The sequence below is a fragment of the Nasonia vitripennis genome, chromosome 1 (genome assembly GCF_009193385.2).
Source record: "Nasonia vitripennis strain AsymCx chromosome 1, Nvit_psr_1.1, whole genome shotgun sequence".
NCBI classification, from domain to species: Eukaryota; Metazoa; Arthropoda; class Insecta; order Hymenoptera; family Pteromalidae; genus Nasonia; species Nasonia vitripennis.
The window spans coordinates 1,858,057-1,874,968 of NC_045757.1; the positions used below are offsets into that span (position 1 = coordinate 1,858,057).

At 40.5% G+C, this 16,912-nt stretch overlaps 1 protein-coding gene across 11 annotated transcripts; it reads left to right on the forward strand.

The window, feature by feature from the left end:
• The first annotated feature begins 537 nt into the window (after positions 1–537).
• Positions 538–16,544, forward strand: LOC100122650 (rho GTPase-activating protein 190). Of its 11 annotated transcripts, none has more exons than XM_031922067.1 (22): positions 539–1,063; positions 2,295–2,547; positions 2,627–2,969; positions 3,055–3,968; positions 4,040–4,249; positions 4,577–4,588; positions 4,930–5,232; positions 5,318–5,709; positions 5,794–6,166; positions 6,241–6,507; positions 6,811–6,989; positions 7,094–7,277; positions 7,598–7,806; positions 8,207–8,541; positions 8,656–8,776; positions 8,867–9,148; positions 9,220–9,635; positions 9,719–10,004; positions 10,077–10,208; positions 10,418–10,468; positions 10,679–10,775; positions 10,935–16,544. In XM_031922067.1, exons 3-22 carry the CDS (start codon positions 2,799–2,801, stop codon positions 11,131–11,133), a joined length of 5,133 nt encoding a protein of 1,710 aa, XP_031777927.1. In that variant the 5' UTR covers positions 539–1,063; positions 2,295–2,547; positions 2,627–2,798; the 3' UTR covers positions 11,134–16,544. The 11 variants fall into 11 exon arrangements, with proteins under 11 accessions (XP_031777928.1, XP_031777933.1, XP_031777927.1 ...); XM_031922066.2 differs by having other exon boundaries at positions 539–1,169; positions 10,935–12,376; XM_031922072.2 differs by having other exon boundaries at positions 8,234–8,541; positions 10,935–12,376.
• The last annotated feature ends 368 nt before the right edge of the window (positions 16,545–16,912 follow it).

Consider the following 16,912-nt stretch of genomic DNA (forward strand, 5'->3'; position numbering starts at 1 on the left):
AAATTTCGCGCTCCTTATGCCATGGTCAAGGATCGACGGCCGCACAACTCGCCCAATGGAAAATCAGAAATGTATTAAGTAGCTTGGAATTGGTTGATTCCGCTACGCCAACGCTGACTTGGCCAATCCCCAACCCATAAAATGAAGGGACAACATGAACGCACTTTACCCGTTGTGAGGTCCCTTTTATTTATCCTTTATTCATTTATCTCTACAACACATTTTTATCGAGAGTTTTTGTCACAACTCCCACAGGCTGATGCGTCAAAAACGTTTGCCGATCACAAAACTCAAATCCAGATCCCCAAAAGTCAATATTCGAATCTCGCGCCTCGAGCACTGACGCCCGCACCAATCTAACCTCAAACGACTCGGGCCCATTCACTCGTTACGTGCGCGAGTGTGAACACCGCTTGAAATTCGCGCATCGGCCGTAGTACGTATACATACAATACGCACGTCATATATATATATATATATATATATATATATATATATACACGAGACACACAGCGGTGACAGCGCATGCGAGCCGCCCGCACCCAGGATACGCGATAGGAGGATAGAAGAGCGAGCGAGACAGGACGTGCTCTACACTCTCTAGTCTCGCTGTGCGCACGTATAGCTATAGCTTGCGTATACACACACACACACACACACACTGCCAAGTGCTGTAGGTACACAGAGCGAGGCACACTGGGGACAGACCAGACTAGCAGCCAGCCAGACACATCAAAGATGGCTCCTGTGCGAGCTGCAGCAGGCAGTGCCGCCGCCACTTGACGCAGCGTCGGAGAAGAGCCAGCGGAGAGCCGCCCTGGGGACAGCCCACACCGAGGACTATTCATCCCGAGAGGAGAAGCGAACGCTGAGGGTGGACGCGTCGACCAGTGCGCGGCTATACAACGCAGACGAAGCGCGACACGGGCCGAGCGGCGCTGCTCCGAAACGTATAGCGAAGACGCCAGAGAAAGCGGAGAGAGAGTGAGAGAGAGCGCCGGCTGCTGCTGCTGGGAATCAAGCTCCGGGAGGTCGAGAGCCAGGCTCTCCGCGCGGACACGAGGTACGAGGCGTCCCTTCCTGCGCGATATACTCTCGCTTCGATCCTTTGTGCGGCCGACTGTGCGTTTGTGTGGGATCTTGCGTGTGTTAGAGTGTGCTGCTTTGGGGTAGGTATCCATTGTGCATGTCTGCTTATTTACTGTTCTCGAGGAGTGGGCTGGGGGTTGACAGACAGCTGGAGGTCGCCGATGGATAGCTGAGCTCCGGAGCTGTGGGACTGATTCCTATATGCTGCTGGATGGATAGGCTGGTTGTTGGAGTGATGACCGGGGACTTGCACAGGTTTCTCTGGAGCATTGTTGTGTTGACGGTGATTCAGTGTTGTGTTTTGATTATTGCAGATGCCTCGCTGACTCATTGTTCATTTGCGTGGGCATTCCTTGCTGAGTTGCACGCTGATGTAATTTACTTTGTGTGTTGATAGAACAGATTTTCATCTCGCTATGAATAGCATTTTTACCCATTGTAGATAGATACCGATCGTGCAGGAGTACTAGTTACAGGATCATAAATATGAAATTACTCTATCGCGAATGAAATGTGCCAAGCCACTTACGACACTCCATTTTCAAGTTCAGAACGTTTTCAATTATATTGGTATTAGAGTGGCGTGTAACTGGCACACTGTAGAATGAAATTTTCAGGTGTGTATTAGCAAGGATGAAGGTGAGCAATTAGAAGGGGCTCACTAATTGATGATGGTTTATTATGAGTGCCTGGTATGTCTCCAGTGTCAATAAATTATTTTTAGTCCCTGTTATTATTATTAGTTCAAGTATGACGGTGTATTTTGTGAGTATTGATTTTCAAGAGATATACATTGTCTCACTTTTATTGGGATATTTTTCATTGTGAAAATAAATTGATTAAAAAAAGAAGGCTCTCGTATAATGGCAGTATTCAATTTCAAAGTTGAATGGTCTTACATTGTTGATGTAAAAAGTTTTATTCATTGCATCAATAGTGGAATACAATAGGCCTTTTATGGATTCATTAAAAAAATGTCATCTCTTTGTGGACATTAAAATTCCTTTTACCAGCCAATGAGAGACCAACTCTTCAAGGGTTATAAAAAAGTTACAACTTCTTTATTTCCGTAGTCCACAGAGTGGAATCCTCCTGGAACTGAGCAATGTGAAACAGACTTTATCCAATTATTAAGAATCATTTGATCAACTTGAATTTTAATTGATTACCCTATTTATATCAGCTGTATCTCTTATGTATTTCAGATACTCAGTGCCATTCCAGAGAAACATCATCGCTGTGCTCAAAGATTCAACTAAATGTGATATCCACTCCAATAAATTTGTATTACCCAATGCCTCAAAAAAACCTTTTGTACGAAACTAAAGTGCACCTGTTCGCTTGACTGTGATGTCATTATTAAGTTCAGCTTTGAAAATCAAAGCTGTACAAGACGACAAAGTCTCCTCGCTGTCTCCACAAGGATGTTACCAAAGGAATCTATTGAAGCTCTCAAGGGTATTTTTTTACTATCTTTCTATTAACTAACACACAAGTCACAGCCGAAATCTACAATCACAATTCTTCTTGCACATAGTTTTTGAGCAATGCAGCGATGACCAAAGCCCGAAGAACTCAGGAGCCTTTGACCAGGATCTAAGGAGAAGCAGCACCTGTTAGGTTCGAATAGACGCGTAAAATCGCGACATTTTTCGCTTTTTGCTTCACCGTGATTCAGAGGGTAATAAGAAAAAGCGCAAGATAAAAAAATGGCACGCAAGAACGATAACGTAAAGTGCATCAACGTGGCGGTGGTTGGGCTCTCGGGCACGGAGAAGGACAAGGGCCAGGTCGGCGTCGGCAAGTCCTGCCTGTGCAACCGCTTTATGCGATCGCTCAGCGATGACTACAGCGTCGATCATATCTCAGTACTCTCACAGGTATGTATTTGTTCTTATACTGCTAAAATGTGTACACTGGGCTGAAAATGTGATTTCCTAAATTGAAATTTGACATACTTTACAGTCGGACTTTAGCGGTCGCGTGGTGAACAACGATCACTTTTTGTACTGGGGTGAAGTGGTCAAGCCGACGGAGGACGGCTCAGCCGACTTCCAGTTCCAGGTAATAGAGCACACGGAATTCATCGACGATGCCTCGTTCCAGCCTTTCAAGGGTGGAAAAATGGAGCCATATGCCAAAAGGTGCGCCTCCACCAAAATCACCAGCGCCGAAAAACTCATGTATATATGCAAGAATCAACTGGGTATCGAAAAGGAGTACGAGCAGAAGGTTTTACCAGACGGCAAGATGAACATTGACGGTTTTCTGTGCGTGTTCGACGTAAGCGTCGTGCCGAATCGCTCGATAGAGAAACAGGTCGACATCGTGGCAAACATTCTAAACAATTTGATGAAAGCAAAGAAGCCTATAGTACTGGTAACCACAAAGAACGATGACGCGAACGAGCAGTACGTCAAGGAAGCGGAGAAGCTGCTCATGCGCAAGGAGTACAAAGGTTCGATTCTGATGGTTGAAACTAGCGCCCACGAGAATATCAATGTCGACTTGGCCTTCATGACCCTTGCCCAGCTAATTGATAAGACCAAGCTGCGTAGCAAGGTCATCGCTTTCTCGGAGGCAGCGCGACAGCGCAAGGAACTCATGGACGCCTCCACTGAGTCTTTGCAGAGGCTTATCCGCATGCACGTGCAAGATTACAGAGCAATTTGGTCACAGTCCTCGAAGAAGCTCGCCCAGCACAGAGAGTTCACTACCTTCGTCGAGCTCTTTGGCATCGATGCGACTCAGCGGCTTTTCCGCAGGCACATCAAAAAACTTAAAGACGAGCAGATCGCCAAGAAGATACAGGGGTACCTCGATATGCTGCCGGACATATTGCACGAGATCTGTCCCGATGTATCTAATCTTATCAACGAGTAAGTGTGGACTTGCACTCTTTTTTTAACGAAACTTTGGGAATCGTAGTTAACAAATTTTATATTTACAGAGAATGGTCAAACGTGCAACAGTACATCAAAGAACATCCAGACTTTGACCGATATTTCTACGAGTGTCCGGAGGACATACCCTGGATCGACTACGATTTCGGCGAGAACAACACATCTAAAATACCTTACGACGTGCTCGAGACACCGGAGGCAGAGACCGTCTTCAAGAATCACGTCAATGCTCTGCAACAAGAGCAGCGTCGACTCGAGTGAGTTTTGGGCGCTGCGATTTTTCTTTTTTTTTTAGCCTGCTGCCGACAATATATTTCAATGCGAATATAATTTTACGTATAAACTTTTGCGTTGGCGCATATAGATTTTAGGATGTACTGTCTTAGTTTTTACTAACAATTATTTCGTTAATTTTGCGTGGTTCCTCGCCGACACGCGATAAAATTTCAGTCGGTCACCACTTCCGATCGATGAGAATTTTATCGCGTGAGGTTAAGGTCGACGCGTTAATGCCAGCGATCGAATACATGTGCGGCGTACTAATGCTTTTTGCTTTATTCTGGGTGGCGCCTTTCTTTTTGCAGACTTCCAAAAAGGTAATTACACGCTACTTTATTGCTATTAGTTACTTAGTACTGGGTTTTCTTTCTGCACTGGGGCTTATTTAAGCTCGCATTGGGAGTGGACTGATTTATCATACACAAACTTGCCTTTAGAATGACATGTATTAAATAATAAGAATACTCTTTCAAAAATATCAAACCATTCCATCATATTTTACAATGTCAATATGCAGCATGTATCTACATTGACTTTTCTGGCTTTCAAAGCAGATGCAAAACATAAAAGTAATGTTGTTACATGCTACGTGTGTGTGTGATTCAAAGAAAATGGCTAGTCTTTAAGAGCAAAGTGATCTTATCGCACGCATTCTCAGGTGGAAAAAGCAGTTCAAACAGTTACTGGAGGAGACGGGCTACGTCACTCCAGGCAAGCAGTTGTCGGAAGTCCGAGTTCTGTTCATGGGTCGCGAGTGTTTCGAGGCGCTCTCTCACCATGACTGTCAGGAGATATATGAGCAGCACCAGAAGGAGATCACCGATAAGGCCAGACACAATTTTCAGGAATTGCTACTGGAGCATGCAGATCTCTTTTATCACTACAAGAGCATTGCTCCTACGGGCACAATTACTCAGGACGATATCAAAGAGATCACCGATGCCCTGCTCGACGATTTTAGGTAAGCTTGGCTTTTATTTCGACAACTCAACAGCGATGCACGTTTAAGAAAAGTTTTTCATTCTTCCCTCTGCCTTGTCTTTCAGATATAAAGCCTTGGATAGACTGGATCAAGACAGAAAGCTGATGCTCTTCCAGCATCTGGGCTTCGTACACTGTCCCATCCGCGAGCACTGCCCGGCCTTCCCTAACTGCATGGACGCCCTGATCGAGAGAATCCTGAGTACCAAAGCTCATAGACCGTCCTCGTGGAACCACAGTAGTCAGTGGCAGCTGACTTCGGAGAATAACCAGCTGAATCTTGTTATATTAGGCAACAGTGGATTAAGTGAGGAGTTTGCTCGTGAGATCCGTTCGCAAACCGAGGATGACGAAGTCGAGATTGATTGTCAGTTGTACACTCTGGGCTATCGTGTCATTGATGGCGATGTCGGGCTGCCTCACAATTCGTTTACCACCTCCGATTTTATGCCGCACGGTGAGATTCGTAATTTTATTTAAACATTTTTCTGTCTCATTATGCCGCATGCATCTCAATAACGAGAGATTAACCTTTGCGTAGGATCATTCTGTATTTACTCAAACGAGGACACCTTCGAGTACGTGCGCTCTTCGCTTGAAAAAACACTGCTTTCGAATCTCGAACAAGAAGATCGGCTACCGTTTCAGGGTCTACCAATCGTTATTATATTTGTTCCTGACGGCGTGATAGACGAGTTGGAAGCTATGAGACTCCGCGAGGAGGGCCAAAATCTCGCTGATAGTTTACAATGTCCTTTCATCGACGTTGCAGTTGAAGATCTGGAACAAGACAAGAGATTTCCAACATCCCTCGTGAAGGATGCGCTACAGCAGCTCGTCCAGGCAATAAACCATCGTGCAGGCTTTTTAAATATTTACCAAAGTGTCATCGAGTGTTTGGAGCCAGATATAAGGTTGATTTACCTTACACGCATTAGTGTAATTTAAATATTTGGGATAATGCATAATCAATATTTTCTTGTTTCAGAATAATAATGTGTATGTTCTGCGGTGATCCTTACTCGGTAGAAAACGTATTAGCACCACTATTAAGTCATCAGTGTTGCTTCTTAAGCAGCGAGCGCTCAATAGTACTCGAAACGTTCCTTGGCGACTCAAAACGACGTGTTGAAGTGACGATATCCAGTTTTCACGGGGCCAATGCTTTCAGAGATGAGCTTGTTCATGGCTTTATTCTCGTATATTCGACCAAGAGGAAAGCCTCTTTGGCTACACTCAAGTACGCCCGAATTTTGTAAATGCCAAGACCATTTTCTCATTCATTGTGACTGTTATCGATGTTGTTTATCATAAATTATTCTTTAATAGACGATACTTATATAGTAGACTAAATATTCTTTATTTTAGAGTTAATAACTTTGATTTTGTTCAGCCATTTGTTTTCAATATAAAGGATATTGCAGTAGATACTTAACTGTTTAGCAATTCATCGTATCATAATTGCATGCACAATCATCTTTCATAAACTAATAAAGAATAATGCAAAAATTCAGCTTGAAAATACGTAATATCTTCTCACTCATATCGAATTTTTTAGCGCATTTTCGCACAACATTCCAAACCTGCCAATCCAGATAATGGCGGTCACCGATACGGGAGGCGCAAATGCCTTCTTCACCAATGACCTCAGCCATCATCTCATCACTGAAGGAAACGCCACGGCCGATAAACTCCAAGCGCACTTTATGACCTCATCCTCATCGTGCCAACAAAAAAGTGAGATACCGTTCCTTTCATAATTTTTCGCTTCAGATTTGTCTATTTGACAGACATCTATGATGATGGTTGAATTGCAATTATGATTAAACGATTTCTTGCAGCTGCCTTCTACACGCCGTTCTTCAAGGAAGTGTGGGAGAAGAAGCCTGAAATCGAGCAGGCATTTAACATGGAGGAACCGGGCAATCTCAACGATAGTGGCGAGGGCACCCTCGAGTATTCCGCACTTCACCCCATGCCACCACCAAGACACGAGAGCTACCATTTGCAAACACCCGACGATGGGTAAGTCAGTCGGAAAGAGCTCTCTTCCTTGGTCTCTCTAATAACGTTTGTCCAATGCTTTCTCTTTTTCTGCTCCTTTTATAAAACTGCAGTTAAATTAGTGTCCTTTTGTCAACTTTTGCGTTTCGAAATGCACCTCGGGACTTTTTGGATAGTATGTTTGTCAAAAAAATAGATTCATTTTAATTTTATTGAACGATCGTCTAAAGAAAATAATTCTGAGGATTTATAGTTGAAGATTTTTTGCTTAGCCCGTCTCTCTATCTATCTACCTTTCTCTTTCTCTCTCATTGTAATGTCTCTCATCTAATGTGAAGCAGTATGTCGGTAACTTTCAGGAGCGGCTCGGAGTCTTACGAGCAGCTAACTCCCGATGGAGAGTTAGGCGAGACCGGACTAAACGAGCACTTCGTCGACAATCGAGCAACGCCGAGCGACGACAGCGACATTTACAGCCAAGTAGACTATCACAGAGAGGAGCGGGACCGCGATTTCGGCAGAGGTGGCGACATTACAAGCAAGCTGTCTGGTACGCGAGAATCCATGATGCACGATCCTTCTTCCACATCCCTCATTTTTCATTTGTTCACAGATACGGGTGTTTTTCATTTTTTTAATATTTATCTGGGAACTGTGTTAAACTATGTCTTCGGATTCCCGAAGAAGCACCTGTTTCTTCAAGCTTTGATATTTTTGTTCTAGACAGACACACTTTTCCATAACTGTATATGAACACTTTTAGCATTCAAAACGTTTGAGCAGCATTAAATTTATCTTTACTTTAAAATTTAGCTATTAAGTATAAAAATAACTGTTTCCGGCACGTACAGGAAACCGTGTGAACTATAATCAAATCCATAAGACAGTAATATCAAAGATCATTCTAACCACAACGAGACTTTGTTATTTTTCCACCCGTCTGCGAAAAGCAATGAAGCACTTTCGCACGGTTTCAGGCTGGGTGAAGGAGACATTCATGCATCAGCAGCAAGACGGCGTGACGAACAACTATCCGCACCGGTCGTTCACAACGGGTCGCCGCCACATATCCCAAACCAAGTCTAGGCCCAAGGGTAACAGTCAGACCCTCAAGCAGCCTGGCAAGATCAACCTCAAAGATTTCTCGAACGTTACGGACGTGATATCGCGGATGGCGATAGGTGAGAAGGATGAGCATGGCAAGATGAGCATGGGCCACGCGCCTCTCGCTACCCCGGAGATGGTAGATCTCGGCTCTGAGTACGCCCAGGTGAGGGGAATGGCGGTAATGATTTTTTTTTGTTTTTTCGTTGGCATTCATCTTTATACTTTTTTGTTTTATAGTCTTTATTATGAATGTATGTTTAATTATATTGTATTTCTTAAAATGTTGTTTCAGGTCAAGGATGTCGTGCCGAACATATATCCGCATTACGAGGGCGACTACGTCTACACTCTGGTGCACGATTCCATTAACAATAAGTCTAAGCTTAGACACAGGAGAGAAAAGGGACAGCCTTGTAAGTTCGAGATTCATATTTGATTAGTCTTATACCATTGCTTTGTAGAAAATCAAATTAATCTGCAAATTAAACTTTAAAATTGCACAGACTCTCCATCAACGGCCTACAGTGATTCGGACTCGGAATGGAGTTCACTGGAGCGCCAAAGGGTGGCCGAAGCACTTGGCAAGGCAAACAATAAAAAGACCTCGTCGCACAAGCGTACGCGCAAGAAGCGCACCGCCATACCTGTGGCAACGCCAAAGGTTCCGTCTCTGGTTGGCATGCCAGGAAGCGGCGGAGGTATGGGTAACTTTGGCGACGGCATCGTCGGGCTCAACTACAGCATGAAGGATGACAAGAACTGGCGCGTAGATCCTACTGAGAGAGGTACAGTTTTTAATTTTATTAAATGAAAGTAAAATACAAAATAATAATAAAAAAAATGTTTGAATCTTTAGTTTCGAGCGAGAGTCCGGATACCTCGGAATCGAGCGATCAGGATCAACCCTGGAGGACCCGGACGAAGATTCATACCAATAAACATCCAGCAGCCAATCTTCGCAAGAAGTTTGGAAACTCGCTGCCGCCCCAGGCTCATCTAGCTCAAAGTTTCCAGCATCCCTTTAATCTTAAGCACATGACACAGGAGATGTTTAATACTATGACATCGAAACAGCAGCGTACTCTTGTCGAAAACAACTTCACAAGTATGCCAGACGACGAATCCAGTCTTGACGTGTCCTCTCCGCGGGAGATCAACTCGCCGAGCTTTGGTTTGCTAACCAAGAACAAAGACAGTCAGGATAAGCTTACTCGTAAACGCGACAAGCAGAAGGCCAAGGAAGATGAAAAGATTGAGAAGCGGAGACTCAAGGTATAACGGAGATATTTGGAAACGCGCTATTTTAAAAGTACACAATTATTTTGAATGTTTAATTCAATCATTTACTATTGTAGGAAGAGAAATTAAAGAGGCATGCTGAAAAAGAGCGCGAACGTGAAAAGAAGAAGCAAGAGAAGACGAAACAGACAAAGGGCGGATCAGGCGGTGTCAACATGTCTCTACAACCAATGCCTCAGACACTTATCGAGGACTTTGCTCAGAGCGAGACAAATCCGATACCATTGTTCCTTGAAAAATGCGTTAAATTTATCGAGGAAGAAGGCCTCGATTCTGAGGGCATCTATAGGGTGCCAGGTAATCGTGCTCACGTTGAATTACTTTTCCAGAAATTCGAAGAAGGTACTTATCACTTATTGATTTCATTAACATCTTATCAAAGATTTCGTTTAACTTACTTCATACATTTTTTAGACGGGAATGTTGATATACATTCATTGGATATTCCTGTAAACGCCGTGGCGACGGCACTCAAAGACTTCTTTTCCAAGAGGCTCCCACCTCTTATTGACAAGGAGAGTATGAGCCAACTTGAGGACATATCGGGTGAGTCTTTTTTCCTTGTTCATCACACAATAGCTAACAATATTAGGCTGTTTTGCGGTATGCATTATTTATTCTAATTAGCAAGACGCTAGTTTGCCAAACATTTTTTTTTTTTCAATACCTTCACTTAAAAATATATATTTGTATACTTATATAGAAGACATATTTATTTACTTTTACCATTATTTTTATGTTTGTTTAATCTAAAGGTGCACGTGGTATCAGCAAACCGATGTCCGCGACATGCATGAATATGGAAGGTTGGTTTTTTCTTTGATCTTAGCGTGGTTATACATACACACATACACACACGCACACACAGTTTTTTACGATAGTAATTGTTATTACTTATTATTACTTATTATACGATTATACATTGAATTTTGGCGCTGATTGGCTTTCGGTGTTGTAATAATGTATTGTTTCTCTTATCTGTTTCCCCACTTTCCTCTGCGAACGCTGCGTTTTAGATCGAAGCGGCAGACTCCTGGCTCTCCGCATGATGCTGACCAAACTGAATTCCATCAACTTCGATGTGCTCAAATTTATATTCCAACATTTTGTCAAGTGAGTACCAATTAAACGTTAATTGTCAATATGTACAATATGTTATACTTGATAACTAGAAGTAATAATTTCAGATACTTATTCTCGATGGTATAATAATACATAAAGTTTTTCATTTTTTACGATATTTAAACCTACTCTTTGCTCGAACTTACGCAGAGTCGCCGAAAACTGCAAGCTAAACAGTATGGACAGCAAAAATCTGGCGATCTGCTGGTGGCCGACTCTACTGCCTATCGAGTTCAATGACCTCGGCAGGTTCGAGGCAATGCGACCCTACCTCGAGGACGTTGTGCAGACGATGATCGACCAGTACCCATTCCTATTCTGTGGAAAGGAAGCCATAGTCATGGTCTGAGCGACGAATGACGACAACGCCAGCTTTACTCCCAGAACGCACGAACAAACAGTTTCATCCCAGAAACAAAGGAAGAGAATTATCCCACTGACACACAAACCAAGGTCTCAAAAAGCTTAGTTTGTAATTCGTAGAGATATTCCGTTCGAACTCTTTATCTCTTGCGCGATACGATTAGCCTTTTCCATAATCTAGAGTCCAGTGTAGACGAGAAGGGATGAATTTTTCTAAGGCTTGCATTGGATGTGGTGCAAGTCAGGCTCTAAGCGAAATCCTAGGTAGGAGAAAGTGTTTCGACTTTCTCCTTTTTTTGCGATGTCAAACGAAAACGGCGGTTGTGTATTTATTAGGTATATATTTTAGCCATCGTTCGTCAAGAGCGCAAAGAAAAATAAATTTAAAAACAAAACAAAAATACAAAGGAAACTTAACAAAAAAAGTAATTGAATAAATAAATAATGCACCCAAGTCGATGTTGCTTTGTACCGACCGAAACGCTGACGGCGATGGTTTTCCTTGAATATGGTTTCGCACAAGCTACAAGACGCAGTGAACGTGAGCGAGAGTGAATAACAATGAAACGAAACGACGCTTATATTGTAATTTTAAAACGGAAAAAATCGAGCCATAATCATTCCATAATGTGAGAAGAGACAAAAAGTTAGTTAGTGCCATGTCAAGTGATCGCGAGAGAGAAAAAGATAGGATCCTAATTGAGCATTCTCACTTTTTACAAGAAAGAAAGAAAGGGAGAGTTTATATACTCGCAAACAACTCGTACCTAAGGAGTATTAAAAATGTATCGTTACGTCTGATGGTCAAGTCAAGTATTTCCATTTTGTTCGGTGTCTACTTCTTTCAATTTTTTTTTAGTCTTTTTCAAAGATCGTCTCTCATGCGGGATTTCTCGTTCTCATTCCAGTTTTTTGGTTTTACTGAGAAACATAATCATATAAAATGAATAAATAAAAAATATAATTCGATATCTAGAGAAAATTAAAGCTTATTCAGCTAATGCTCGAAAGATATTTGAAATGCGTTCACGTGTATAGGATGTGGAAACTCTTATTTGACTTTATTCATTTTTTTCTAATTATATTTCTCGGTACGTGAAAATCCTATCTCGAATTTTGCAACCTATACCTGCGCCATCAATGTATTTACACTTTTTACACATAATATCCAGTCGAAGTAAAGCCGAACGAGATAACGAAAAAGCAAAAAAAAAAAAATCAAGTGTGTCTGTGTCATAAGGAAAAAATATAAGAATAAAGTTTTTCATAGCGTTAAATAAAAAGAGGCAAAGAATAAGTATAACTCAGCGATTAACGATGACCTCCGCGAACGCGAGATTTTATACATTCGTACGTAACATTTACACATAAATGTCGGCAGGAGAGTGAGAAAGAAAGCAAGAAATAAATAAAATAATAAATGTAATACGCGATTAACGGAAGCCTAAGAGAAGATCAATTCCCATTCAAACGCAGTTTTTTGCATAATGAAACTTTTGTGTATACTAGTGGGATAGATCGATATCATCTTTTTCTTAACCATACTGCGTGAGTCTTGTAAGATTAAGAAAGGGAATCCGAGGATAAGAGTGAGAATATGTACTGATTATCTTTCATTGTTTTTATTATTTTTTTCTTTTGTCTAACATTTTTAGGCAAGAATTTTATTCTTTATGTTTTTTTTCCATATTTTTAGTTTTAATTTAAAACCTTTAGTTAGCTAATTTTTGAAGATTTGTATAAATTAATTCGCGAATCACATGTGTGTTATAGTGTATTAAAAGTCGTTTTTTTCATAATTTATTTTAGTTTCTTAGCGTGCGTTTACAAATATATTATAAATAAGAATTGTACAAACTACTGTTCACACGAATAAAGGAACAAAAACGAGTTGCACTCGGATATTTTTTGTTTCATCGATCGATATTTTGATAACATCGCTATTATATATACATAATTCTTTTAACAATAGTGAAATAATAACTTTTAGATGAGTTTTGTATCATTAACACTTAACAGAACAGGAATTATTTTAAAAAATTGCTGAATTATCTGATTCGGTCTTATATAGAGAGAATATAATTGTCATTATTATTACGATTATTATTATTACGTTTTAATTGGAACATGTGATTTCACTCGGTTTCTCCACTGGAGACGCGCTAATAAATATACTTATCCCCGCTAAAGGAAAAACGAGATTACAACTCGTTAGTGCTTTTTTACTCGCGAGATTTTGCAAAAAGCGATTGTAATAAGGTGTAGCGTTTTTTCGAAGGGCCTTCGACGGTTCGAATTCTTTCGTCACCGACATATACATATATTATATACATGCGTCCCGATTGTCGGCCATTGGCGAAGCAGCGAAAATTGTATTCGTGTTAGTATCACTATCTCTATTCCTATTGAACGTCAATTTGACATGATTGGTGCGTTAATGGTCGGCGATAGAGATTATTTATTTAGGTTTATTAAATCCCTTTCATTTCCGTTCAACGTGAACCGTCGATCGAGACGTATTAATGTGGGCCTAAATGTCTGTACTAAAGTGGAGATGGAAGTTTTTTGTGTATTTGAAATGAGACGCTCTGAGAAACTGCTCCGACACGAATTCGGTCAGAGACGAGTCCAGAGGCGTTATTGTTAGTGCGAGAAAGAGCGAGAGTCTCACTAGCCTTCTTTAAAGAAACATAACATATGTGCTATTTTTGTGAGGTGGATTTTTGAGGGTTTTACTTTGTTTGTACCCGTTTCTAGAGAGATACTCGTAATATACAGGTGCCAAAGTAGCCGCTCAATAAATCTAGATCCATCTAGTAATTCCAACTTTTTGAAACTAGCTTCGTAAACTAGTTTGCACGCACTTTTAGAGATGTTTACCTTTGAAATTTTTTAAAGAAATCAAATACCAATTTTAAACTAAGATACTGATAAGAACTAATATTTCTTGTAAGAGAGAAATCTAAACCATTTTCAACCATTTAGCCGAATCTTTGGACATCCATTTTTCAAGCAATATACTATCGTAGTGTAATCGAAACTTTGTAAGTGTTGCTAATGTAAGAAAATCAAAAGATATATACTAGCAGACTCTCGATGGATAAAACGCACTCTGGACTCAGGCACCGCGAGCTTCTTTTCATAAAATATAGTCTTTGTCGCGCAAAGCAAGCAGTTGCTTCCATTTTTCATGCTATACTTTACGTTCTTTCGTACCTTGACAAAAAATTGCTAAGCTTTATTTGTTGAGAATGCAGAAATCGAAATCGAATCGGACCAGTTTTGAGGCGCCAGAATTTCCTTATAACGAGCGCATGAACAAAAGAATGTAAGCGAAAGAGATAGAAAAAGAGAAAGAACAGAGTAAGCTGAAAATAAAACAATGAATCGAAATTCGAAAATCGAGATTGCGCACAATCAGTTGCTTTATTCCTCGAGCGACGATTTTTAGACAACTAAAATAAACTTACATTGCATTTATAAAACAAAAAGTAAAGCACTTTTTCCGTCTCTGTATAGACGAATGGCAGACATAAAAAACACAACGGCAGATATAGAAAAAAATACGGGAGAAAACAAGGTTGCGACGAGTGTAAGCGCGAGCGAGCCGGCAAACTTTATCCGAGTAAAAAGGAAAATAACATAAAATTAAACGAGCGTAGAGGCGCATGAATGAGATACAGAGCTAATTTATGTGTATGTATATATATGCAATTATTTATGTGCACAAGAGTATCGGGGAAAGGACGAGAAATTTTCGGTGCGACGAAAATTAAACATTTGTAGTTGATTATTGCGTATATGGGCGCTCTTGCATCGTAAACATTTTTTTTATACCTTGCATTGTAAATTTATTCGTCAGTGTGAATTAATTGTACTGTCGCTTGATTAGTTGTATTGACGATTTGTCCATTTCGATAATGAGTAAAATTGAGTTATGTAAACTCAGCAGCATGACACATACTCGTTGCGGAAATTGCCTTTGTGAGATTTTTTTACGCAAGCACCCTAAATTATGGTATTAATCAATGAGCAAAGAAGAAATTTCTACTTATATCGAAAATTCAAATAATCGAATCAATGTTGCAATATTGTAATGTCAGCGGAATTTTCGTATTTAGACTGTAAGTAATACAAAGAAAAGCGTAAATTAAACGAGGAAAGTCTTGTAAAGATATTTGTAAGACACCTTTTTCCACAAGCATTTTGTATAACCTTTTTTGCGTTCGAACAAAAGTTTTCCAATTTTTTACATGTACCGAATAGAAAGCATTGTAAAAGCCAAATATCCAAGTCGCCTAACAGTGTCAATATATTAAAAAGAAAAAAAAAAGGAAAATAGTCCGACAAAAAAATGCTAAGATTGTAGCGTATGTGTGCACGAAAGTTGAAAATCAGTCAATTTGTGTAAAGAAAAATGAGATAAGAGCAAAACGTGCGGAGAGCGAATCTCCGGCGTCCCTCGCGCGACACTCAGCCGCATTAAAAGAGAGAGAGAGAGAGAGAGAGAGAGAGAGAGAGAGAGAGAGAGAGAGAGAGAGAGAGAGAGAAAGTAAGGAAGAGAAATGGAAAAGGAGGAAGTTTAATCGTAATTCAAATGAAGCAAAATAACAAAAAGAAAACAATGGAGCTTTTTCATGTGTATATATTGTTGCTTGCGTTCCGCCGCCCTTAATATGTATATCACGGTTTTTCCAAGAGAAGTTGATGAAAACGAAGATTAACAGTGAAAGCCGATAATATATTGCGTATATGTGAGCGAATCAGAGCAGGGAAATTAAACGATGGCCAATTTGCCTCGTCAGCGCGCGTATATGCTTTGGGAGGATTTGAACGAATAATTTACGCAGTAATGTGATTTTGCAGGTTTTGAGTATTTTTTGAGATGAACTTTTTAAAATATAGTACATTATTATCTTTCGAACCTCATTAGGCAAGAAACTAGGCAACTCGATATAGAATTTTGGCAAATTATTTAACGTCATAGAATTAGTATTTTTTAATGAACTCTTGAGTTTCGAACATTGCAAAATCATAGGACAAAAAAAAACAGTGCAAGTAAGCGTTGGTAATAGACGAGAGACGACTGCGACGTTTCGTTCAGCTTACAATTCAAATCGTGTCGCTTTTTCCGTTTGTCCACATGCGCTACAATATAACGCAAAAACTTTGACACAATTTTCGAATGATCGAAACGTCGCAGTTCAGCGGGGCGAGTACGTTAATGCATACGGAAAAAGACGGATAAACGCGCGCTTGCTCATAAAAGTGGTTTGCAATATGAAAGTGAGATCGAGAGCAAGAGAACGAATGAATGGTGAGAGAAACACAAAACAAAAAAGTATTGGTGTCCAAGAAGTATTTAAAAATAAAAATCGTCTTTATGTACAATTTCAATGATCGTGTTGTTTGTTCTACCTGCTCTCGTATTCCCTTTGACCCGCATTCATTTTATGCTGGAATTACGGCTTATTTCATACGAAGTATTTCGTTACATTTTATTCCATCGGACTGAACTGCATCACGCGTAAAATGGTTAACTGACACAGATTTATTCCTGAGTGAATTATTTAAGTTATTGTAAGTAATGTATTACGATCACACCATGCGCATGACAAATTTAAATTACGTTTATCGAAAACGACGTTGAAGCTGAAAAATTTTTTCCGAAAACGAAGAATCAACAGTCAAAGACTCTCGTACGTCCCTTGGGCGCAGCCGAGTCGAGAATTACGACTCTATCAAAACTTACGGGCTCTCGCGCA

What these genes read in the sequence shown, in the direction of transcription:
- LOC100122650 (XM_031922067.1), top strand. Translation starts at nt 2,799, where the DNA reads ATGGCACGCAAGAACGATAACGTAAAGTGCATCAACGTGGCGGTGGTT. An exon ending in TTTCCAGAAATTCGAAGAAG is followed by an intron (nt 10,005 to 10,076) that starts GTACTTATCACT and finishes TACATTTTTTAG; the next exon opens with ACGGGAATGTTGATATACAT. An exon ending in ATATTCCAACATTTTGTCAA is followed by an intron (nt 10,776 to 10,934) that starts GTGAGTACCAAT and finishes GAACTTACGCAG; the next exon opens with AGTCGCCGAAAACTGCAAGC.